The 26,250-nt window shown below is 31.2% G+C and overlaps 1 protein-coding gene across 2 annotated transcripts in view; it reads left to right on the top strand.

The window, feature by feature from the left end:
• PHF14 (PHD finger protein 14) overlaps positions 1–26,250 on the top strand; it is a 199,113-nt gene that overhangs the window by 123,998 nt on the left and 48,865 nt on the right. Inside the window, exon 17 of one of the 2 annotated variants that reach the window (XM_025380069.1) lies at positions 16,640–16,757. In XM_025380069.1, coding sequence (XP_025235854.1) covers positions 16,640–16,757 — 118 coding nt within the window. Of the gene's footprint in view, positions 1–7,731; positions 10,569–16,639; positions 16,758–26,250 lie in introns of those variants that run through there. The other variant, XM_025380071.1, reaches the window with a different exon arrangement.

Below are 26,250 nucleotides of genomic sequence, written 5' to 3'. Positions count from 1 at the left end.
TGAATTCTTACTCGCATAGTGTTGAGCAGCTCTTCCTCTCATGCTCTGCCACAGGTGATCAGAGCTTGGATCCCATCCCTCTTTTATGGGGCCTATCTTTCTTGGATTTCAGGCCACTTGGCTGCCCTCTGACATCAGCTCTCTGATGGCTTGAAAAGTTACAATTTTGTAGTTTATCTTATTTTTTCTTGCTAGGATAGAAGGAGTGTTATTTCCAGTTGTTGTTGTTACTGTTTTTCCATTCTAGCCAGAGGCTTTTCAAAGAAACTTCAGAAACTTTACTGAGCCTGAGGGAACACAAGTCAACTGCCAGTAATCACTATTTTCAGCTTTATAGTAATAGCAGCAGTAGTAAACTAGAACAAATTGTAGTGATAGTAAGAGTGGTTGTAGTTGAACTCATAGTGAAGGAAAGTAAGCACTTACCACAACCATATGCCAAGCATTATTTTAATTACTTTATACACTTATTTAATCCTTAAACTCTATGAGGTGGTTACTGTTTTTATTTACATTTATAAATGAGAAAACCGAGGCATGTGGAGATTAAGTCATTTTCTCAAAGTCTCAGGCTGATACTGACAGAGCTAGGATTTTAGTCCAGGAACTACTTCTCCAGAATCTGTACTTTTAAGCATGAGGCCTGTGCTGCTTCTCAAAAGATAATTTGTTCTGAGGATATGATTCTGTAGTTAACTCAATTTCCTCTGTGAGCTTTTTGCTGAACTATTTCCCAATTTTTTTGAGTCAAGGGCATTTCTTTTAATCCTATATCCCTAGAAGTAGATGGAAATAAGATCAGGTTTTCTCAACCTGGGTTTCCTGGGAGAATTAATTCCTAATACTCTCAGGCATCCATTGAATGTAGAGAATAAATGTTTTTTCGGTGGATTTTAAATCGTATTTGTTATCTACTAAATTGGGAGAAGTGCAAAAAAAAAAGTCAAATAATTTTCTATTTTCTGTGTTTCAAATGAGAAGCTCCTATAATCACCTACAAAATGATAATCGCTACATAATGTAAGTATCAAGCATCATCATGGACAACTCAACTAGAGTATGAGATAAAACCTCACCTTGATTCTGTGGATTTTTTTTTTTTTTTTTTTTACCCTGCTCTCATCACCTTTGAAATTGGAGACTCATCTTTTTCTAGTTGTTCTCTAGTCAGGGGATATATCTCTACCTGTATATAGAAGGTCAGCTTTGGGGCTATACTCTGAATTCATAACTTGTAATTCTATTTCAAGGTGCTGTGATTTATATCTTTGTCAGAATGCTAACTTTTAAAGATTTATTTTAAATAAGGAATAAAGAGGTCTTCCTTAATCACATGGTTTTCTCAGTCTTGGGAAGTTCATTTTGTTTCTTTTATTCTTTTTCAGTGTCTGAGTATATGCATGCATGGATATTTGCATGTAAACTTCAACTGGGATTAAAACCAGTTAGGGCCATCCATGTATTTTGTAAAGAAGATCATCCTGCATAATTACTCCTCATCAGTAACTACCATCAAATATATTTTCACTTTAGGATATTCTTATCCTAAAGTTTTTGAATGCTAATACTGACCTGACAGTTCCACTTATAGGAGAAAGGGAACTGGATACCATTTTCCAGTTCATTTACAGGTATTTCCTATCGTATGTTACTTTAGCCTGGGACAGAACCCAGCAGCCTTTTAAAACTTTATTAAAAGCTCTATTTGATTGTTGACAATTATAAAGCAGATTTGAAAAGAAAAAGATAAAGCAGATTTGAAAAGTGGACCTTTAAGAATTGTTTGGATATATCGGGTTTTTACAGCCATTTAAAAAGAACTCAAGATAGTCTTCCCACAGGACAGTCATGGTGATTAGTAAGGAACTACATAGAAAGTAAAGTTGTTTCTTGAGTTTACCAATTTCTGTTGGTGTTTTCATCAAAAGATTTTGGAATTTTGACTTACCACTATATACTGAAAAAAAAAAAATCCAACCTCATCTTCAAATGATTTCAGTCAATTCGGTAGATTTAATCTTAGTACCTATTTACTTCATTGATAGTATCTTGCCCTAGCGATAGTAGAGATAGTAGACTAGAACTTTTCTTTTTTTAGATAGAGTTTCGCTCTTGTTGCCTGGGCTGGAATGCAGTGGCACGATCTCAGCTCACTGCAACCTCCGCCTCCCGGGTTCAAGTGATTCTCATGCCTCAGCCTCCCGAGTAGCTGAGACTACAGGCATGCACCACCATGCCCGGCTAATTTTGTATTTGTAGTAGAGACAGGATTTCACCATGTTAGTCAGGCTGGTCTTGAACTCCCGACCTCAGGTGATCCACCCGCCTCAGCCTCCTGAAGCGCTGGGATTACAGGCATGAGCTGCCGTGGCTGGCCAGGACTAGAACTTTTAAATGTATTTTATTCATATTGCCACAATTTAGAATTATTATGACATCTAAAATAGATAATATTTTATAAATAAAAGCTAATGTTGATAGATTTAAGGTGACTAATCTATCATACGTACTGATATCAGAATCTCCTCAGTTTTCTAAATTATGACTAGTGATTACCATTGGGTATAGTAGTACGCCTTTATTATTTGAAATCACAATTTAATTTCTTGGTGAATTAGGATTCAAGGGTAGGAGGAATTTGAGATATTGAGCTATTCAAAAATTTACCTAACTTTTGAACTTCATCAGTATATCCCCACCATGTTGTTATGCAGCTATTGTTTGAGTACTTTCCCTTACCACAGTTAATGCTAGAGGTACAGTTCAGGCTAGTTCAATCCTCATCTGAAAGTTTACCTTCCCTTCAGATTCTCAAAGTTCATTGTTGATACCCATTTATCTAACTCAGCATTTTGTTTAACATCATTGTACTGCATAAGAATCAATAAAGTGCACACACTCCCAAATCTTGTTTGTCCCTTCTTCTATTCTATCTTCTCCTTCATCTTTGTCTAACTCTGAGCTGTCAAATGGCCCATGGTGGGAAAATGAAGAGTTTAACACTTAAATTTAAAGGAAGGGGTGTGTATGTCTGTGTTTGTGTGTGTGTGTGTGTGTGTGTAGGTAGGAAGGGAGTGTATTTGAATCTATGTATTACCTGATTTTTCTGTAAATCTAACATATTCCTTTAAAAAAAAGTCTTTTTTAAAAAGTTAAAGGACTGTAAGTAGAAAAATTAATATTTTTCTTTTAAAAGCTTTTGATCATTATAAAAATGTATATACAAAAATATTAAAAGTAAGTTGAAATCACCTATAATCTTATAGTATTTCAATGTATTTACTTCTATTCACATATTTTTAATGATTCTGTTCAAAACATTTAAAAACGTTTAGCCATGGATATAATTTGAAAGCTGAAAATATCAAAATATTTTGGAAACAGTTTTTTGTTAAAACATTTCTTGATCCATTCTCTTCCTTTCCCATTCCTATGACTTCCTTGAGACCTTTCTCAGTGTCTAGCCTCTACTTTCTGCCATGTTATTCTATTCACCTTAGCTTCTTTGCTGTTTTCTCTTGGCTTCGTTCTCTGTTCCTCACTTCTGATTATCTCTCCCTTGGATCCCACTCTGTCTGCCTTGCCTCTCCTCATTTTTATTGCTAGTATATAATTGGGTTCTGCAGCTCTCCTATGTCTCACTTCCCCCAACCTTTTGGCTCATTTCCTCGCCTGATAAAATGGCCAGTCATCGTGGAAAGTGCACCACTGTCCTCACTAATATCCAGAGCAGGGCATGTGTTCTCTTCCTTCTTTATTCCTCACTGTACCCTGCTATTCTTTACTTCATTCTCTAAATACTGTTCTTCCAAGGCTGTCTTGGACATTTACTGAACAATTTAGGGTAACAGAGGCCTTACACATGGAACAGTGTAAGATTTAAAATTAAATGCTTTGTATTTTGTTCATAAAAGTTACTTGGCCATCCTTGCCACTAAGAATGTTTCCTTTTTGCCTTAGACCTAGTTTTATAAAAAGCAGTGATCAGTGACTTAAGATAAATGTCTTTAGACTTAAAATGATGCTTCATTGTATGCCATCAAGAGATTAGATTCTAAGGAAAGAATTAGAAAATTTAATAAATTTTGTGCTATAATTTTTAAACGTTATTTTCAAAATGCCTTTACTAAATAAATTTTTCAAATAATTGAAAAATTTTCAATTTTTTGAAAATTTATAACTAAATAATATTTTAATTATTAAAATAATATAAATATTGTTTATAACTAAATAATATTTTACTAAGTAAAATTTTTCAAAATTTTTTTACTAAAAATGCTTTTAGTAAAAATTGGGGAAGAGAGGTTTAATTTTCAAAATATTCATATTTGGATAATGAGGGTAGCCCAGCTGCCACTGGACTTTTCTTATTAAGGTGGTATTCTGGTGAAATTTAAATTAAAAGTGTTCACTTGGTATATTTTTTCTATAATTAAATTGATTTGCTGATTTTGTTAGACACATGGAATGGCTAACCTGTCTAACACATTTAGTATTTATTTTATCACTTTCTTTGACTTTAAAATCTGTATTTTAACCTCAGACCTTTAAGTGTCTTTGTATTATTCATACATACTTTTTGTTTATGTTATAAATATTTGGATTTTTAAATTTTTAAAACATTTTTAATAGATGCAGTATAGTCAAGTAATTTGTATTTAAAGAAAACAGAAGCCTGAACGTGGTATATATTACATAGTGAAGTGTGGTATTTCTGGGGTACACAATTTTAGAGTAATAAATGATATAATTTCAAGCACCTACAGCAGTGAAATATTTCTCATTTTACACATTTATGTTTCTGTAAGATTTGTTTTTGCAGTTTTATCTTCCATTGCAGTGTGTTAATATTGTTAAATTATACAAGAGAAGGATTATATATTATATACTTAATCATTTGGAAAGACTGAGACTCTTACCACAATTCCTCTATTGACTAAATGCATGACCTTGAATCAAGTTACCTCTAAGGTCATTGTCTTATCTTTAAAATGAAGACATTAACTTCATTTTTTCTCAAGTTATGTAACTTTTATAACTGAGAGATTCCAAAACAAATATACAGTTTCAAAAAAGATCCCAAAGTCTGTAATCTCACCATTCATCTGACACTTGATTTATCTGCCTAGCATCACTACTAAGCAGCAGGGAACGAGCTTTGTCAGGGATAGAGCTGTGAGCCCCTTCCTTCCTCTTGGCGGGAACTGTCAATGATTTCTCTAAGTGAGCTGATACGTTTTTACTAAAAATTTCAACCCTTAGAGTCATACAAAACAAGTATAATCCAACTTCTAGTTGAAAAGCCAACTATATTGTTTTTGATTTTTCTTTCATTTTTAAATTAAGCATTCTGTTTCATCTGTTACTCCTATAGCAAGGTGTTTATTTGTATTGATTTTATATTTCTTTGGACATAAGAAATAGACACTTAAAATAAACATAATAATGAAACGAGGTGAAATGAATTTGAAAATAGGACTGGACACAAATTTTGAAATTTGATTGATCTCCCCAGTGAAATGTTATTTTAAAGTTATTTTAAAATGTTATTTTAAATGGGAATTATAGTAATGATAATGTTAGATGCTTACTGTATCCCAGACTGTTTTCTGATCTTTGACTCTACTATCACATTCAGTTCTTACAACAGTTCTATGAGGTATACATACCTCCATTTTAGAAGTCAGGTAACTGGGGTACATAGCAATGTGAAATAGAAATTGTTCCAATTATATATTTAAATGATATTATGTAGATTAAGTTATGTATTAGAATATAATTTCTTCCCTTCCAGAAAAATACTACCATAGTGTATGATAAAATCTACTGGCCTTCACATTAGTTGCCAAGATTTATTGAGGGCTTATATGCCAGTCAGTGTGCTGGTGCCTTCCACATTTGATCTCATTTAATCCTCATAACAACTGCATGAGATAGATATTGATTTCTTTACTATATTATGGGTGAGGAAAATGAGAATTACTTGCCCAATATTATACAATTGGAAAATGGTGGAATTATCATTTGAGTCTAGGCAGTCTTAACCATACAGTTCATGCACTAATCATTAGGCATACCGCCTCACCCCACTACACTGCTTTAGCATATTTGACTTTGTTGCAACAAAAAAAGTAGATACTTCCTCTTGACAGGCAATATGTAACTATATGAGATACAGAATATATTGATAGTTACTGGTATGTGCATCAGTGAAGTGCTTTGAAAACAATTTTTTCTATATTAATTTGCTTACTAGCTGCATATGAAATAAATACAAAGCCCAAACTTGATCTTTGATTTAAAATACTGCACAGTTTTTTGTCCTGGGAAGATAGGAGCCAAGACAAGTCACATTGCTTATTCTAGCTTATTCTAGTGAAATTTAGGATGTGGGGACATTAGCAATAGCTCTTTAGTTTTTATCAAGCTAGACTTATCAACTTGAATTTAATTGGGAGTTAAAGCAGATTTCCATATCTACTGTGTCTATATTTGGATGCATTTCAAAGTCAAATACAAGTATGTATTTTCAGTTATCTTCTCATCTCCATTATTTGTACATGTAATTAAGAGTTAATTGTATTTCTATTATAAATGATATGGTTGCTTCCTCTTGCATTATACTTTTCCAGTAGTAAACTACAAACAAAGCAGTTCTCAGAATATCAGATTCAGAATGTGCTCAAAAGCTCTTCGCTTAGAGACTGAAGCACTGAAAAAAGTTAGGATGTGTGACCTTACTATTTAACAAGCGAATTCTACTCTATTATTTCTTATATGTTGATAAATACAACATGTCTTTGAAAACTATGTTTAACATTGTATTCTTTTTGGGGGGGATGTTTACAATTTTGTTTTTACTTTCTTTGGAGATTATTCAGTTTGGCATGATAGCTCTCCTCAGTAACGCTTTATTTGTCTGTGTGCCACTTTTCACTTTCTTTTTCTCAATGGAACCTAGAAGCATTAAACACATCTCTAATTGTTAATATAAAAAAATGAACTTTTTCTGTGATGTGTGACTACTTGGCATTTTTACCTCATCTTCACAGATCTAAATATTTGAAGGAAATGATCACTTTATGTTTACCCCAGTCAAAAAATTTTACTTCTAATCACTAAAATTTCTCCCCTGAAAACAAAGACAAAAAGGTAACAAATAATTGTAACCAAAGATATTTCTAATACTGTCTTTTTAAAAGAAAGTCTGCTCGGGCACAGGATAAGACTCATTTAAAAATTTCCTCCATGAGTCTCTGTATTTGAGTATAACCAGCACTGTAACATACTGATTAGATGTGCTTGTTTTCAACACAGTTGCATGTTTTCTCGGGCAATGTTAAATTGCCATATTTGATGAAAAAATAGCAAATTGAAATTTTTCAAAATATTTATTGATCAAATGTTTCCTTTTATAAATACAAGCCCTTCATCATTTTAGTGTTATTTTCTTTTTTGCTTTAGAAAGGTAGTTTTATTTTGACAACCAAAAGTAATAATAATAATACAAGAGGAGGCAACTCAATGTTTCAAATGATAAAATAGTTCAATTTTAACCAATAGGAACCTACACAAGATCATGGCATTTAGGTTTAGGGTATCTATCTCTTTGGACCAGATCATATGTTATTTGAATCTACTGTGGTTTGTTAGTATGTTTCATAAGACATAGTGCAGAGCTGCTATGATCTTTAAATGTTAATGTTCTTTTCTTATCACTTTACTGTGTAGATACCCTTCATGAGACCCAACTCTGCCACAGCTCATCCTCGGAGGCAATCCCGGAAACCTCTTTTATAAGTGTGATTTTAAAAATGTGGATTAAACTCTCGATAGAGTACATAAAGTAAAGAACAGCTATATTGTCCTTTCTATAAGCTTGTCACTGCATAAAGTTGCCTTTTGCTTGTCAGGTTTGGATAGAATATAATTGATTGGTTTGTTACTTGGACTAAAAAGGCAGTAGATTTGCCTGTGTGAATTTTTTTTTCCTATTTTTCTTCTTTTTGCTTTTTTTTGCACTAATCAGAAATATTTGATATGTGCATTGTTGAAAAATACTGGATACATGTCTTGTCAGAATTGTCGTATTAAGTAATGTCTTTCCCTCTTGCTTCTTTGGCAAATGATGATACACAGTGTTTGGACTTACTGAAGAGTTACTGAAGCCTATGGGACTTAATAAATACAGCATGCTACTCCCTGTTGTTATTCAATACAAGTAACAAACAAGAAAGACAATGCATTCCATTAGTCTGCTATTCTGTTTCCTTCAGCTTGATACATAGATTCATATAAAGTACTGCATTTTAAAACAACTATAGACTCATATTAAATGCTATTTCTATTTATAATAGTCAGCAAAAGTGAAAGACTTATGAAGCATATGACATTCTATTTTTGACTTATTAGTCCTAGTGTGAAAGCATATTAGCATGACATTTTTACAACTTCAGATTTTAAGCTCATGAATAAAAATATATCTGTGTTGATCTCTAGATATTTTTAGTAATACCCAAATATATGCAGTCCTTATTGTTTTAATATAAACTTTCTGTGTTCAGTATAATTTTATTTTTCTCAACCTTAAATATGAACTTAGGAAATAAGGAGGGAAATACAAAGATTATTGACTATACAACCTACCAGCTGAAAGAAAGATCTTCATCAACATCTGTATCTTTCCAGAGGTATACAGAATTAAAATTTGATCTTCAAGCTTTAATGATCCAGTTTTAAGTCAACGGCAGAAATATGTTGAATATTTCATCACTCAATCTTGAACTGATTTAGAAGAGACTCTTTGCTGAAATTGAATTGCACATATACATGTAAATTGTCAACATGTAATTTGGAATTTTCTGATTAATAAATGTGGTTTTGGACATCTTTTCGGGTATAGTGACAATGGAAAATAGTTTACACTTTAGGACTAGAGTACGTAATGTTATAGATAATCAAAAGCAATTGTAATTGTAAAGCTGCTGTAATCTAGTAATCTCTGGTTATAGTGAGGAATCCTATGATTGGATGAGATGTTTGATAAAAGTAAAATGTGTACGAAATTACATATAAACAGATTATTAACTTATTGAAAGATCTCATCATATTAGAGGAAAAATATTCATAATCTTTAGCAAAATTAGTAGACTTCTGTTTAACAGAATAAGATAGGACTAGTTATCACTATATTAGCTTAAGGAAATGTTAGTAATTATTACTGTTACTGAAGTCTGGCTGCCTTTAAGCAAAATGACAGATTGCCATTTTCTAAGTGGAATATACTAATACATTAGACCATGGCCCTCTTTTAATATTTAGTGAGAAATTACTCACAGTTGCTTTATTTTAGTTGTTTTTGAGAAACTCTTAGGCCTTGTTTTGATATCACTGTTAATCAAAATCCTTTTCACTTTGATTCCAATTAGAATACTATATTATCATCATTCTCCATCTTGCATTTTCCGTGATGGTGGATATTCTATTCCACATTTGGTGCTAGTCCTAAGACTCTTTGTCACATGTTATACATACAGACTGCAAAATTCATAAGATATAGGTCCTGCAAAAAGTATAGTTGAAGTAAGAAAACTTTTGAAGTAACTAGAATACTTTGTGCTAATAATCTCTTAAATGCTCTCATATCCACAGTGTAAAATTATTCCCTGTCCATAATCAGTTCAACTGCTATAAGGAGAAAATTGATGTGTACTTAAGAAAATATGTACTAAATGATTCATATTTCACAGACGTACACAAGAAAAATGGCACATCAGGTAAATGATGGTTGTTTATCACACAGTAGGGAAAGGAAGAAACATTAAAATATCAGGAAGGAGATGAAACGTCTCTGAAATACAAGAAGAATGATATAATAGTAGATAGTGGTTCTCAAACTTTGTGCATCAGAATCACAGGAAGGATTTGTAAAAACACAGGTGACTACCCTATTCCTCTCCTCATCCTCCCTCTACCCACTTTACTCCCTCCCCTCTTCACCCTGTAGTTTCTGATTTAGTAGAGAATTCGCATTTCTAACAAGTTCCCGGGTGATGCTGTTGCTACTGGCCTGGAATACCACATTAAGAACCATTCATAGGTAGTATTTTTTAAAAAAATCATTGTGTTGTGCTCAACATTGTTTGATAAAGGAATGCGCTTTTTAAATCTCCTTAAAAGGGCCCTTAGATTTCCTCTAGATAATAGAATTAGTAATTTTGTCTGCAACATACACAATTTTTTTTTTATTTTATAAAATTTAGTTAAATGTTTGTTTTACACTGACTATGGAAACAGCACTATTATAGATACAGAAAGAAATCAATAAACATAGCCTGTGTTCACAATTCACTCATCCCTTTGTTATAAAAAGACTTGAAATTAGAGTTATGTTTTAATATGAAAACAAAATTTAGCCTTAGCCTTTATCCATCTTAACTTTAGAAATTATATTTATGCACTGTTTGTAGATCATTGTCATTCATTGTTGCTTGAGTGTTCATCTGATTTTATATTTATGATATTAAAAACAGACTGCTGACCAATAAATAAAATATTTACACTCTATTTCCCTGTATTTACATCCTATTAATGAAAACCACTGTTTTTAAACAAAGTTAATTATTTCATAAAACTCACCGCTATTTTACTTGATTCTCAATATGGGAATATTTCATGAATATTTCACCAGAATTTATTCAAGGAATTCAGAAGGACTCTCCAGCAGGCCTGAATATTTACATTATTAAATTTTTTTAAAAATTTAAAAATGACAATTGAAACTTGTTTAAGAGACTCAACTTGGAGTTTCGTGACATATGAAGGCAGAATCATTTTTTCTACCTGTCTGAATCAGCACTTTGTAAGTTTACATAAAATTAAGGATTGTGATTTCTAAGGTAGACATGCTTTGCAAATATTTCTTTATAAAAGTGGAAGCCTCTTTGCCATAGTGCTCACTCTAAGGCTTTCTGTAGGCCTGCCGGCAAGATTCACTGCTGTTCAGGTACATAAGATGTAATGAAATTGGATGTACATGCTGGGCTTTGTAAATAAAATGAGATTGACCCCCAGCAATTATCTCATTTATCTGATTTACATTGTAAAATCAGGATCTACACTATTGATTAGAGCATAATTAGTTAATTATGAACAGGAAAATACAAAGTTACATGGAGCTTGAGCACAGCAGGTTGTACTGCTGAAAAATTTCCAAGGGCATGAGCAGATGGAAATCAGTTTATTAAAGAACAAAGCAGACGTGTTTCAGGTATGGAAATGTCTAATTCTTCTCTCATGCTGCGAAGAGTTGCTTGACCTTATTGTGCATTTTTATATGAATTGTTTTGTCTCATCTTTCATTTTTTTGTTTCACATTTAATCTTGTAATCAGGCTGCTGCAGATATAGCTATCTAAATTGATCTCACTATTTAAGTGACTATTAAATACAGATTTGGATTTGGATACTTTTCTAATTTTTTAAAATTAATTTTTATGTGTACTTTTATGTGTAAAGAATATTTTTGTCTTTCTTACTACCCATTCATTCATTATTGGCTGATACAGAAGTCTGTAGTGGTATTAATGAAATAGGTTCAAGTCCTCCACATTAGTCTTATATTTGTGAAACGATTAGAAAACATTTTCAAACTATTTTGTATAGAAACTGCTCATGTAGGTAATTGCACTAAAATTGTTGTAAATTACAAGGAATAAAATATTGTACTTATTAATACTAAATGTTACTCAATATTGGTAGAATGTAGAATTTTGTGCAAGCTTGTATTATTTGTAAAGTGATTTAACTTGTTGACCACAATTTGTATTTTCTCCGTTAAGATGTTTAATTGAAATAATTGGCCACTATTCAATGAAAGAACTCATCACTACATGTTAATAGATTTGCGTAGATGTTTGAGCTGCTTTTATTTAAGTAATGACAGTATTGAAGACTAATTTTTTTGAACATTCTTGTGTGGAATTTTTACACAGAAATGAAAAAGTTGGAAAATCCAACCCATCAGTTCTCTGGATATTTAGTTTTTTTTTAAGTGGACAGACATAATAGTCTATATTTTCAGAGTCCAGTTTTTATTTCGTTTTATATAAAATTATAGGGGCTATAAGTAGAGTGTTCCATTGGCATAAAAGATAATGTGATTATCATGAAATTTGCATGATAATTTAATTAAAATAAAATTAAAATACAAAATTTAATCATGAAAATGTACACCCTTGTTCAAGTCTATGTTAATGGATTTTGCTTCTTTCTAAAGTTTAGCTTACAAATGGCTATAAATTATTTGCATAGGACGTGCACTTAATTGTTTCAGTTAGGTTTTAAAAAGTAGTTTTAGTTTACTCCTCTAATGAAATTATCCATTAGAAATTAGAGATGTTAAAAAAAAAACCCTTTGGAACACTGACTTTTGGCCTCTTAGGCATCCGACGAAATAAATCAGCTGCTTCTTTTTACTTGTCTGCATATTCTCAGTAGTCAGGTAAACACCTGACCACTTGCTTGTTATATGGATCATAGCACATATGAAGGTAAATCATTTTTTTTCCCCTCTTCTTTGTTTAGGGTGCTATTCTTAATCATATACTAAGTAAGTATTTTACATACATATAGACTATGTTTATTTGGTCACTGTATTTTGTTAATGTGTAAAAGACCATATATTAAGCTACTTTGTTATTTACATCTATATCTGTTATTAATCTGATATCTAGGAAGTTGTATTTAGTAAGAATCTAATTAGGTTTGCTTTTGTCTTATAATTGGGATTCTTTATGCTCTATAGTGTTAATGTGTACAGTGTTTTTAGAGGCTTAAATGATACTTCTTTATGCATCCAGTTTTAATTTTATTAAAAAATCTTAGTGTTTCTTTACAGGTTAGTTTTATATTCTTTTTTAATATTTTAAGACATTGCCTTCCTATTTAATAATGTGCTATTGGTATAATAATCTGTTTTTATTACATAGACATTTGTGTTATTTAATAAAGTATATTGTGTTATATCCCTATACTTTTGTGGGTCAATGACTGCTTTTGCAAAAGTTTTTTAAAACATTTTATTCACTATTTATTTTGATAAATTATGTCCTATATTATGTGCTGCATGTGTTTCCAAGTTTATGTAAGAAATAAAGATAGAAACCATAAATAGGTCAATAACTACTTTAACTCCATTGCAGCTTTTAGATAGCAGATGATTATAGACCCTTACGAGTTTTTGATTTTCAAGTTTTTTAAATGGTCTAAATTTGCAACATAGCCAGAGTTTGTTGAGTGACAGGAGTTGATAAAGATTACAAAGTGGTATTTGTGCGTAAAATTAATAAGCCACTATTTTGGCCATCCACATTGTACTTTGATTTCTTGAGTTCTTAATGGTGTCTCTTATATTTGTCTATGGTTTAGTAATTCTTGCAAGTTCTGCTAGAGTTCACTTGTGTCCATCAGGATATTTCAGTGATTAGCACATAAAACTATGGATTTTTTCGATTCAGTATTCTAAGATAGAAACAACCAGATTTTTTTCACATTGAAATAATTTGAGACATCTTTACAAAGATCTTATATTTGTATATTTATTTATCACCAAAACTATTGACTTTAAGATTGGATTCTTTTCTTCCCCCTCTCTTTTTTGGATTTTGGCAGTTCCTAAGGGTCCTAACTACTACTTTTTGCTACTTAGTCTTGAAGCTGCAGCTTTTATTTACTGTTGAATGAGCTAGAACTTTAGAGAACTTCCCAATCACCACTAATTCTGACAAGCAAATTCTTTTCCTTTGGAATGCATCACAAATACATGAGTTCCACATGTCAACTAAGTAATTCTGAAAGCTATCGCTAATGAAGGAATCAATCAGTAAGGATTAGGTCATTTTTAAATGGCATATATTTGTTATCTTCTGATAAACTAGCATATAAAATCTCCTCGTCTTTTCATTGGTTCTTGAGCTGAAAGATAACTTGATTGTACGAGTAGTTGAAATCATCAACAGATTGGAACTGTATCAGTGTAGCAAACTTGTTCTTGGTTTATTAGCTAGAATTTCATAGCTATATCAACAAGAATTATTTATGTACATTAAGGTGATAAATAATGAATTGTGATACACAGTAATCATGATAGTTGCCTCAAGTTATACACTAGAAATCATAATTTGAAAATTATTATGACACAGAGTTATAAATACGCAGTAATTAGGTAGTAAATTGATGTAAACTAGGAAAATGTTAATACTTCATCAAGAACTTTGATTATTAGCAATCTGAACTATATGGCGCACTACCCAAAAACCTGAAGTTAAGGAAAAAAGACTATAGTTAACAAACAAAATTGAGCCCATTTACTTAACTCAGTAGAAATTCTCATTTTCGTGTGTTTTTACTGTCAGTTTACATTGCCTCAATAAATTTTAGTGGTCTGGTTTCTGAATCCATAACAATTGTTGTTGGGGAATTTATGCTTAAGCAAACACACTGACAATATCAGGAAGCAGTGGCTGATAGTTTTCAGGCAAATGAGGACCCTGAAAATCTATAAAAATTGAATACAAGAATTCAAATAGAACAGTCGACTACTGGTCCTCATTCCAAGGACAAAAGGCTGACACACTGTTAGACATGTAGCAGGATATATTATTCTTATTGATGACCTGAGATGACAAATATAAATTATATTTAATATGTTTATTTGATGAAACAAGAAATGTGATTATTTTTAAATTTCACATCAAAGATCATTAAAACTCTAATTTTTATGTATGGAGTATGCTCTCAGTTATTTAGAAATCTCAACCTTCTCATAAACTCAGAAATACTTATACTTTGAAGGTTTCTATATCCATAGGTTTAATCGAAATTTTGTCTAATGAAAGGTAAATATGTTGTATTGAGAAAGAGCATAAAATTATGTGGGCTTGCCAGTTAGTCTCTTTATGTCACATTTGAAGTTAGTTTATATTTTTTGTTATTATTTCTTAATGCCAGAACAACAGGTATTTGAACATTTTAACTGCTTTTAAATATATTTTTAGATATGTGATATTGTCATAGTAAGTAAAGTACTCTTGGTCCTATTGGTGCTATTTGATTTTATCTATTCCTGTAGCTAGAAGTATCATAGTAAGCGTTTTTCAAAATCTTGAGTCTACAAGGTTTTTGGAAAAGTACGTAAGCTTATTTTTTTCATAAGGAGAAAGTTGTAGAGGAAGAAATGCATAAACTTAGGGCATTCAATTGTATTTTAAACTTCTTTATATCTGAGTAACTTAATTAAGTTGCTTAACTTTTCTGCAACTCTTGATTCCCCAAATGAGTTTTTGGAAGATTGGGTTTTTGTAGCATAATATGAAATTTCTACTAAAAATGTAGATTTACACTCCCTTTTGTTATGATAGTTTCTTAAAGTCAATTGTTTTTCTTTGTGTGTTGTTTATGTAAGAAGAGTTTCTTCCCTCTTTTTTCCTAAAAGGTTATTGAATAGTAGTTTTTAACTTTATTCGAGTAATATATGTTCTATAAATCTTCCCCTTGGTTTGTTTCTTAATTGTAAATTTCTTGACATTTGAAGTTTTAAATCAGTGAAAGATAAACAATAAAGAAAATCTGACAGATTGGTTGAGAAAGTATTATTGTTTAATTTTTTTTAAACTACTATGAAATGAGGAATGCAATCCTTTCTATAAGATGTATACTCTTTGTTATTTGTTGTTAAATTTTGGTCTTGTTATTCCAACTGATGCAAAATTCTTTTTACAAAGCACTGAAATAATACAGATTTTTCTTCATTGTCAGCAGGATGAGATTGTCTGAAACGAAGAATAGGTATGATAGTTTTCTTAGATTTTGTACATCATAGGTGGCAAAGACACTATCAAAACATTTGTAAGTTTTTAAATGTACTAGGAAGTACTTTGTAAAACCAAATGGTCTGAAGAAAGTGACAGGTAAATTTGAGGGAATAAAACTAAATTATTGGGGTAGTGTCTTACCTCTTTGTATATTTAAATGTTCTGTGATTTAACATGTAAAGGTTATTTTTATTTGCTGTAGATTGTGTTAGCATGCTATAAATGTTAGAAAGTTCACTTACAATCTACTTTAACTTGAAGAAAGAGAGAAATCAGGTGCAAATCGTATAGCATTGATTGCAACCTAGTGTAGCCTAGTAGAATTTCTGAGTTTTAAATTTTTTTAAATAATCAAAATGTATTTTATTGGATTCATATCCTTGAATTATATATGTATCTTATTAAATAAAGTGATTTAATGGGCAAATGATTAATTATTTAAGTTCACAATTGAAATTATTGTGGTTGTTTTGAACACATGATTATACATATACATTCATTCATATGCTCTTAATGTTTCTGCTGTCAGTGTTCTATATATTTGTTTTGTGTGTTGATTTTATTGCTGTTGTATTTTGTTTTTGCTAAAACATTTATTTCAGGTTTAGTTTGCCTTTATCATCATCATTAATTTAATGATCTTGTGAGCCAAGGATAAAATTAACAGTGTTGAAGTTGAAATATACAATAGTTTGTCTTTTTGTCTTTGAAGTAGGTGGTTTTTATATTATTTAGATACACCTACCTATAAATCTGTTTACCCTGCAGGTGTGATGAATGCAGACTCTGCTACCATTTTGGCTGTTTGGATCCTCCTTTGAAAAAGTCTCCTAAACAAACAGGTTATGGATGGATATGTCAGGAATGTGATTCGTCATCTTCCAAGGTAAGCGGAGGAGTCTATAAGAAAAGGGATTGTTTCCCTTCCGTTTGATAGCTTTCCCATGTCACACAATTAGCTTCTTTAAAGATAATTGGAATATGAAGGACCAACATTTTAACCAGTACACCTTAAGAATATATTGTGTGGTTATTTTCTTGCTCTTAAATTAAGGAAAAAACAACTCTACTAAATTATGTGAATTTTCTCTATGGAATATGTAGTTGTTTAATGTATTCTCTATTATTGTAACATATTAAATAGTGCTCCAGTAGCCCAAACAGATCACTCTTTGCTAATTTAACACACTTGAGAATGGCAGGGAAATTCCACCCTGAGTCATAATAAATTATATTAGCTAACAGAATAACCAGTTAAATAGAATTTTACAGATGTTTTATTTTGAAATATATTAATATATTGTAATATCTTATAGAATCTGTTCCTTTAAAAAAAGAAAAAACTAATTTCACATCCTAAATCTTATTTCTGATATTTATTTTAGCTGAGTAAAAAGAATGAAATTTCTAACAAGGTTGTTTAATAGATTATACCCCCAAATCAATTTGAAAATTATGTCTTTTTAATATTAACATTCTAAACTTACATTGTAGTAATCTGTAGTTTATTTTGTGGCTCATTAAAATGAGTAAGTAAATAGCCAGACTCATTTTGACTAATTTGGCAGAAATACTGAATACATTTGAATGAAGACATTCTGGTCAACTGTAGATTGATCGGAGTTTTCTTTCTCAAAACAGATGATGAAAATTAACTGTCTGTTGTATTATGGACATCCAGCCATCTTTCTTCAATGCTACTTAAATGATTTTTGTAGTCCTAGAGTAAATTAAATTTGATCATGTAATCAGAAACATTCTTTTATCATTAACTAAAATGATTTGCTTCAGCTTACCACAGAGGCCTTCTGCAAAAGTCTATTAAAAACTGCAAAAAGACATTTGGTTATAGAAAGAAACTAAACTTTTTAAAAATATCAGAATATTTAAAATTATACATATTTTTTGCCGGGTGTGGTGACTCACGCCTGTAATCCCAGCAATTTGAGGGTTGAGGCAGGTGGATCATGAGATCAGGAGTTCGAGACCAGCCTGGCCAACATGGTGAAACCCTGTCTCTACTAAAGATACAAAAAAATTAACCAGACGTGGTGGCGAGTGCCTGTAATCCCAGCTACTTGGGAGGCTGAGGAAGGAGAATCGCTTGAATCTGGGAGGCAGAGGTTGCCGTGAACCGAAATTGCGCCATTGCATGCCAGCCTGGGCGACAGGGCGAGACTCCAACTCAAAAAAAAAAAAAAATTGTACATATTTGTATGAGGATTATTAAAATACAATATTTGTGTATATTTTATTTAATAATCAAGCATTTTAACCTAAAATTGTAAACTATATAGTAGCAATAATTATTTTCCAGGCATTTTATTAAGGCCTAGATTTAAGAGAGAACATTTAATTTTAAAGATTTTATTGCATAGTTCAAAAATATATTCCCAAAATTGTATTTAAATGTAAAAATAATGAAACACTAGAGAGTTTAAATAGTTGTCTTATGAGTCTCTTTAATAAGTTTTTTTAAGTGCATTTTTTGTTTGGGATTTTCTCCTATCCCCAACAAATAAGTTAGGAAAGCAATTTTTGAAATAGGATTTCCCACCTTTTTAAAATATACCTTTTTACATATATTCTTTTGAGAAGGCTCAATAATACTATAAATATGTAGTATTATGTTCAATGTTAAGTTATATAGTAATGTTGTTAATGAACATTGAAAAGGCAAGGGGGCATATTTCAGATTCGTTTGAAATATAGCATACATTTTGTACATGCCATACGTGCCAGTAGCCATTGGAAAAGGTTTTAGTTTTGTTTTCTTCTCTACCACAGAATGGGTCTTTGGACTCTGAGTGGAAATGCATTAGGAAGGCACATTGTTAGAAAACTTGCTTTGTATTTGCTGTACTATGTTTGACCTGTGGTTGAATACCAATATAAACAGCTAACATTTTCAAAATTTTGTAAAATATGGTTTCTAATTTTGGAATGTCACAGCAGTTTACTTTAAGGAATGAAACAACAGTGAAATGGATTCGTATTTTCATTATACTTATATGACTATTAGTATACTACTATTTTCCAGTGAAAAATTAAATTTAATATAATATTTAAGCTGAAACATATGGAGACTTAATTGATTCCCTTGAATATTTGTGCTGCATCAGTTGTTTTTCTTACTTTGGAAGACTTCCATTCATGAACAGTGGGTAGTAAATTTCTGTTTACGTTTTCTCCTGAAAGATGTTTGCTAGTATTAGAGCCTAAGAAGAAAACATTGATAGATAATGTCATGCTTTATAATTTAGTGAATGCTGCAGAAGCTTTTACATTAGGAAAGCTGTATATTATTAACATCTGAGTCAAGAAAATTAGTCACATCTTAGGGCTTAAAAGAAACCCAGAATGAAAGTTCGTATGCTTTGCTTATCCTTTATTCTCCTACATTTGCTTTGGTGGAATATTATTTGCTAGGTAGCCCTGGGTTTATTTGCCATGTTCATATATTTTAATGAAATGAAAAGCTAAAAGAGAAATACATATTGCCATAAGAAAGGAAGTAATCAATTGCAAATAAATTTAGGTGGTAAAATGTCTCCAACTTCTTTCTCTGTGGTAGTCATGTTGTTAAGTCCAACAAGTCTTCACTTTTATTTGAAATTTTGACTCCTTATTTGTTTTGCCTAGAAGTTTAGATAATACAAAGCAAGGGTGTATAGTTGAATATTTGCTTGAAAAATGAATTGCACTTTAACATTTTGTCAAAATTTTGTGGACCAGGGGAAGCTCTAAAATATTGCTATTTATACTGTCAGCAGCTATTTATGTATTACTTTGTCTTTCAAGTAACAAGTTTTTGATATGGAGTTGTATGAGGGCAAAAATTTCTATCTTTACCCCTGCCTATTACTTTTGTAGAAATTCCATAAGAGTCTAATAAGATTCATCATATCTAAATGCATAATTTTTTGTTTTAGCACATGAAAGCTGAATTACACCTAAGTATTTAGTTTTAATAATATGATTTAATAACAATTTACCTTAAAGAAGAAGAATGACTATTTATTCTACCCAAACCCATGCAGTATGGCATAATAAGACTTTCTCTGTCTCATCAACTCTTCATAAACCTAAGTAGTCATTTTGAGTTTCATAAAAAATAGCCAGTTACATGGATATAAACATCCACATGTATGTACCTACATGGAGGCACAAATATACACACATACAAATACACGGAGACACACACACTCTTACACAAAACGTACCTTCTCCAATAGGCTATGCTTCAAAGCCATTGACTAAGACAGCAGCCACCCAGACAGTGCACTATGCTTATATTCAGTGGAGCTAGTTCATTGCTACCTGTCACCCTGCATTAGGGCTTTTTTTCCTTGCTCGTTACTGTGTTGTGAAAATCCTATTGTTAATAAATGCTACATGTCTGGAAAAGAAATGTATTTTCTTCTTTCTTAACCTCAACTTTTCTCTTATTTTTCCTTGATTTCTTCTTCCATCCATTTACCCAAGTCACATATCTGGAATCATCTTCAAACCTTCCCCATCCTTATCTCAGGTAGCAAATCACTTCCTGAGTCCTGTGAAAGTTTTCTTCTTTAAATATTTCTCCAGTCTGCTCTTTGCTCCTTTTTTCCACTACTACTGTCTTGATTTGGTGCTTCACTTCTTCTCATTCTATTATGGTTCTTCCTGTTTTAGAAGCTATCTAAATAGGTATGCCAGACTTACCCAACCTTTTTATCCATTCTGCTTACTAGAGGCTTCTAAATGAAGTGTTTGCACCACAGTAGATATACAAAATGACTCATTAAATTAGCTTAATTCTATATAACATCTATCTTAATTTTCATGTCTGAGTGTATTTTCATGATTTAAATATGCTAGTCCTATAGAACAGGCACATAAAACTTCACACATATATATTTATGTTGAGGTGCATACTTCAAATGTTTTTACTATTGATATGCATCATCAAAAATAGCTTTCTGAAAATGTATTTATCATACCTCTGCTTGAAATATGTCAGTGTTTTTTCATTCTTCTTCATATCCGAAATAAAATCAGCCAGATTAGGAAATTAACGTTGATATATTATTACTGTCTGATCCTCAGATTTCATTCAGATTTGGCTATTAATCCCAGTAAGGTCATTTATGGCAAAAGGATTCGGTATAGAATCACAGGTTACATTTAGTTTTCATATTTCTTTTGCCTTGAATCTGTACAGTTCCTTAGTCTTTCCTTAACTTTCATTAGCTTGTGACTTTTGAAAATTATAGAGCAGTTATTTTGTAGAATGTATTTCACTGTGTATTTTTCAAATATTTTCTTGTGGTTTATATTCATTATGCATCTTTGATAAGAATACCACAGATGTGATGTTGTGTGCATTCTACACAAAATTTTGATTTGAATTATAGATAATTATGTTATATCTTAGGAGTTGTCTGCCAGTTTCCTAATTAATTAGTGATTTCTGGGGAAGAACCTTGAGACTATGTAAGAATATCTTATTCCTCATCAAACCTTCATTTTCTGTTTTATTCAGTGGGGTTATATTGAATGTTATTATTTATTTTTATTTTCAAATTACTACAAATTCGGCTAATGAAAGCCGCTTCAAGCTGCCTTCTATATCTTTTTGACATGAGTCTACCAATCTTCAAGTACTTTCTTGCTGATAGTCTTCCAGGCTCAGCTTATACTGGCTCTATCTCCATTCCTGGAATCAGCTGTTTCTCCACGGAGCCCAGGTTCCTTTTAGTGGAAAATGATATTTCGAAACCAAGATCTGATGTGGTCATTGTTACGGGGATATTGCTCTTCCTGGTTCTTCTCAGTAGAAAAAGCAGAGGACTAGATGTAGGTATATGTATTCATACACAGCCACACTTCTGTATTTTGTTTTCATAGACATTGAAAACTAATTTTCTTCCTTTTCATCTTTGTAAATAACTCCTTTGTAAATAACTCTCTGACAGAAAACTGGCTCCCATTTTCCTTAATATATACTCTTATATCATTACTCTCCTGATATGAAACCAATCTCGTGTCACCCTCTACTCCTACCCGCATGGATACCTACTTTGTTTATCATCTGATAACTTTTAAACTGAATTGTTCAGGAAGAGGAGAGAGAATGGATGAGGACTGATGTTTGTATTTTTTACAAGTTCCACAGGTGATTTTATGAGCAGTTAGGAATAAGAACTACTGTTATACCTAGTTTTTAAAAACTTCAATTTTTCCAAAGTTTTGAAGCTAAAATTTAACTTTTTGGAATTTTAAAACAAATATACAATGTGTATAACCCAGTCAAATGTCAACAAATTGACATTTTAATGTTATATTGTATATTGCCATATAAGATATAAAGTAGACTTAGGATTGTAATTTTAAAAATTGAACATAGTATATGCTTCAGTCTTTTCCAGGATATTCTTGATAAAGATCTCAACAGCTTGTATCTGCTGAAACATTTAAAATGAAGATACTTGTCTTAACATGATTAAATGAACAGGTATAAATATTTCTTTTAAAAGTGCTTCCTCCAGGTCACATGTATTCACAGATGCCACTGAGGATTTAAATATCCGTCATGTACTTTATCGTGATTATGTCAGTTATTATTGTAGCTTTTCATCTTTGTTTAAGCTATGTTTTGTGAGAAGCCATGGAGTATACATGACAGGTCATTATCTGACTGCTACAAGATGAGCTGTCTTAGCTTGGAGACTTCTATTTGGTTCACTCTTATTTGATCTTTCTAGTATGCTACATTTTTTGAGTACTAATAATTTGTGAATTCATATGCATAGAAATTTCATCCAAGTCCTTATGGAAGATTTTCTAGAACTACAAATGCGTGACAGACTAGCTAAGGCAAGTGATACTTCTCAATAATCATTTGTATTAAAAATCTTTAAGTAGACGACATATGACATTTTTAATTTTGGTTTTATTTTTTATCTTTTCTGCATTGAAATAAATTCTATAACTATGTCAAAACAACATCTATAAATATATATTTTCAAGTAAAACAGTCATTGAGAATTGTGTCTCTTTAAGAACGGAACAATCTCTTCAGGAGTATCTTGCCACAATACATTAAACAAGCATATTTAATTGAACTTGGTAATATTGGAAATTGAATGTCTGAATTTTATGCATTGAGGAGATTTATGAAAAATATAAAATTAAAATGAATTATCCTTTAAAGTTCTTTAAAATTTGAAGCATATAACTGACCCATAAAAAAGGGACTTTTTAATATTTTAACTATTCATTTGACCTCTGGGATTTTATCTGACATTAGATTGAATTTTAAGTTTCTGGATTTTACATAGCTGACAGAGAAGTCATTTTGAGGTAAGATGTATACCACTTAGCGGTCTAAATTCAGTACTCTTCTAGCGTTTGTGTGACAAGCTTACAAAAGCTTACAAAAATGTACTTCATGGAGCTTTACTGAGTTTTGGTTTGCCTTTTTACTAATACAGATATGTAAAAAGTCTGGAAAAAAGGTTGTCTGTATTGTGTCCTATATTAGAATTAAATAAAACAAATCTGTGGTGTTTTGTAGACTTACTAAAAGTCAGAGAATTAAAACTGTGGTATGTGGTTTTCCTTAAGGATGGTTTTAGTTTTGTATTAAACTTTAGATTTCCTCTTTCCTGGTGGGTGGGATAAAGCCCACAGATTTCCAGTTGATCCTGTACTGTAGAACAAGGTCCTCAACTAAGTTCAGGCAATTGCTAATTGCTTCTAGCATGTTCCTTGGCAAGCGAAATTGTTTGTATAAATGTCTTTTAATCTCTTAGTTTCTAATTGAGTGCTGTAGTTTAAGACTATTAATAATGATTTGCTTAATAATCCCACTAATTATAGTTGGTACTTTGCTTTAAAAAAAAAAAGTACAGTGTTGTATTGTTCATACTGAACATTTATGTCCCAAATTGAGCTTATTAGTCATCATTACTGCCTAGTCAAGTAGGTGGTTTTATTAATACTTGACTGTCCTAGATGTGTTTTCTGAAACCTATTTCTAGACAATGTTTTTATCAAGTAATCATTTTCAGTAAAACATAGATTGTTTACTAGTCATTGTTAATAGTATTAATAGAATTGGAATCAGTATTGATCTGTTTAGTTCTACAACCTAAGATCATTTTCATGGGAATCATATAATATATATTAAATGTATATACTTCAGTAAATTATTCCTGAAGAATCATTTTGAAAATATGATTTCTTAAGATAAGTTTGTCAGTGTTTATGATACACATATTTTGATATATTTAAATATCAAATTCACAGAGAAAGGAAAATGATTAGAACTTCTAAAAATAGACCATCTTTCTCTATATTAATAATTTACAAAATTGAAAAACTAAGCCACTTTCTAAATTATGCTTACTACAAACTTGAAAAACTAAGCCATTTTCTAAGTGGCATGTGGCCTGGTACATTTACATAGCATGCTGTGGAATACCGTATGTGATGAGAAACTAAATCATAACTGAGATAATTAATCAAAGTACAGTAGGTGCCATACATATAAATGTCTTTTAAAAGTCACAAACCTCATACTGTCCTTTAGTTTAAAATTTTTTGTGTGTGTTTTTATTTTTTGTTATTTTGTTATTTCAGCTACTAAAATGCTGAGAGTTAAGATAAAGGACATTTTATTACGGCTTTACAAAAGTTAATAAAAGTATTTTTACCTTGTTAACCCAGCGTTTGAAATATTAAAATTGGGTTATATAATCAACCAATATATCATAGATCATACTGTTATAAAATTCAGAAGTGGTGTGGAACATATTAATTATGTAAATTTTTATTGCAGTTTTTATTTGTAGTGTGAGTGTGAGAAACATGTTCATTGTGAAAAGATAGTCCTAGTGGAATTAAACTAGTCTATTCTCACAATTGTGAAAGAATCACCTAAATAATACAAAAGGCTTAAATCCTAGCTTCAAGAAAACAAAGTGAGATTGCATGCATTGTAGGTGTAGATATAGTGAGAGGAATTTGGTTCCTCTAATTTATTAAACATTTTAATTAGTTCATTAGTTCATAACTTTGTAAAATTATATTGTGGTTTAAGAAGTGCTCTTTTGCTTATGACTAAGAGACTTCTTCAAGACAACCTTCAAATCTAAGCCAAGAAAATTCAAAGAATGAACTCTGATAGTTAATGGAATTGAGTTCTTTGAAAGCAAATAGAGTTAAGCATTCTTCTTTTGATTTTCTGATGCAATCTTTCCTAGGTGTGATAAGAAGTTGTAGATAGAGGTTAGAAACATAAAGTACATCATGCCATGTTACTCGCCTTTTAATATATTCATTTTTTGATGTTTCTGAAATTAGATTGTGTATCTATAAGCAGTTTTTATCTTTAAGTGATAATAGTTATTTTTCCCAAAAAATTGCCATTAAATTGGTGGAGTTCTTATAATCGGATGCATTGTATAGTAGGAAGATAGAGTAATTTAAATTATATAGAAAGTTAAGTATGCAATGTGGTATAGATGAAAGCATTTTTGTGAGCTTTGAAAAGAAACAAACTGGGTTGAAGTCTTAACTGTTTATAGTACTTGTGAACTTCAGCAAGTTGTTTCACTTGAGCTTTAGGTTGATCATTTGTGGAAGGTTGAATGGCAATACTGGGAAGTGTAGAGGTGCTCAGTAAGTGACTGAGTAGGTAAGCATTTTAGGCACAGAGAGAAAAGTTCAAAATTAGTGATAATATTCTGATTTTCAAATGTTAAGAAATGTTTCTAAAAGTAACCTGAAGAGTAATTTTCTGTTTCATTTTCTGCCTTCACACACATCAAATAAAAATTTTTCCTGTCTCAGAGTTTCACACTAAACAGAGGAAGGTCATGTCTAACTTTTTCATGCAGAAAAAAGTCCATTTGTTATAAATTTCTTGGTAGAGTTAAGAGGCAATGAAAGCTACCTTTATAATTAATGTGTTTTTAAACTATGGCATTTATGACTCTCTAAATTTTTTAAAGTATATGCTATCCTATCAGATTTTCTAAATATACTATAGTTAGTACTTTTAATATTGATGGTAATTCATATTTCACTTTAAATATAGAATTGTGGTCCTCTGTGAATTATGCAGAAAATCATGCAGTAATATATTTATTTTATAAGTAGAGAGAATGATATTTAGAAGCAAAAGATTTGTTTTGTTTAAGCCATATTTAAGCCACTGACTCTGCCTGGTATGAATAATAGGAAAAGACCTAACTCATACGGAAAATTGCTTTTAACTGAAGACGTGTTTTAGTAACAAGTGAAGAAATATCCAAGAAATTTTTCTTAGACTATAAAGGCATATTTTTTTCTTTGTCAAGGTCATTAAAACTGTAAACTTGAAACTGAAATGA

This window comes from Theropithecus gelada, chromosome 3, assembly GCF_003255815.1.
Source record: "Theropithecus gelada isolate Dixy chromosome 3, Tgel_1.0, whole genome shotgun sequence".
NCBI lineage: Eukaryota > Metazoa > Chordata > Mammalia > Primates > Cercopithecidae > Theropithecus > Theropithecus gelada.
The sequence above is the reverse complement of the archived record's forward strand: the minus strand, read 5'-3'. Positions and strand labels throughout refer to the sequence as shown.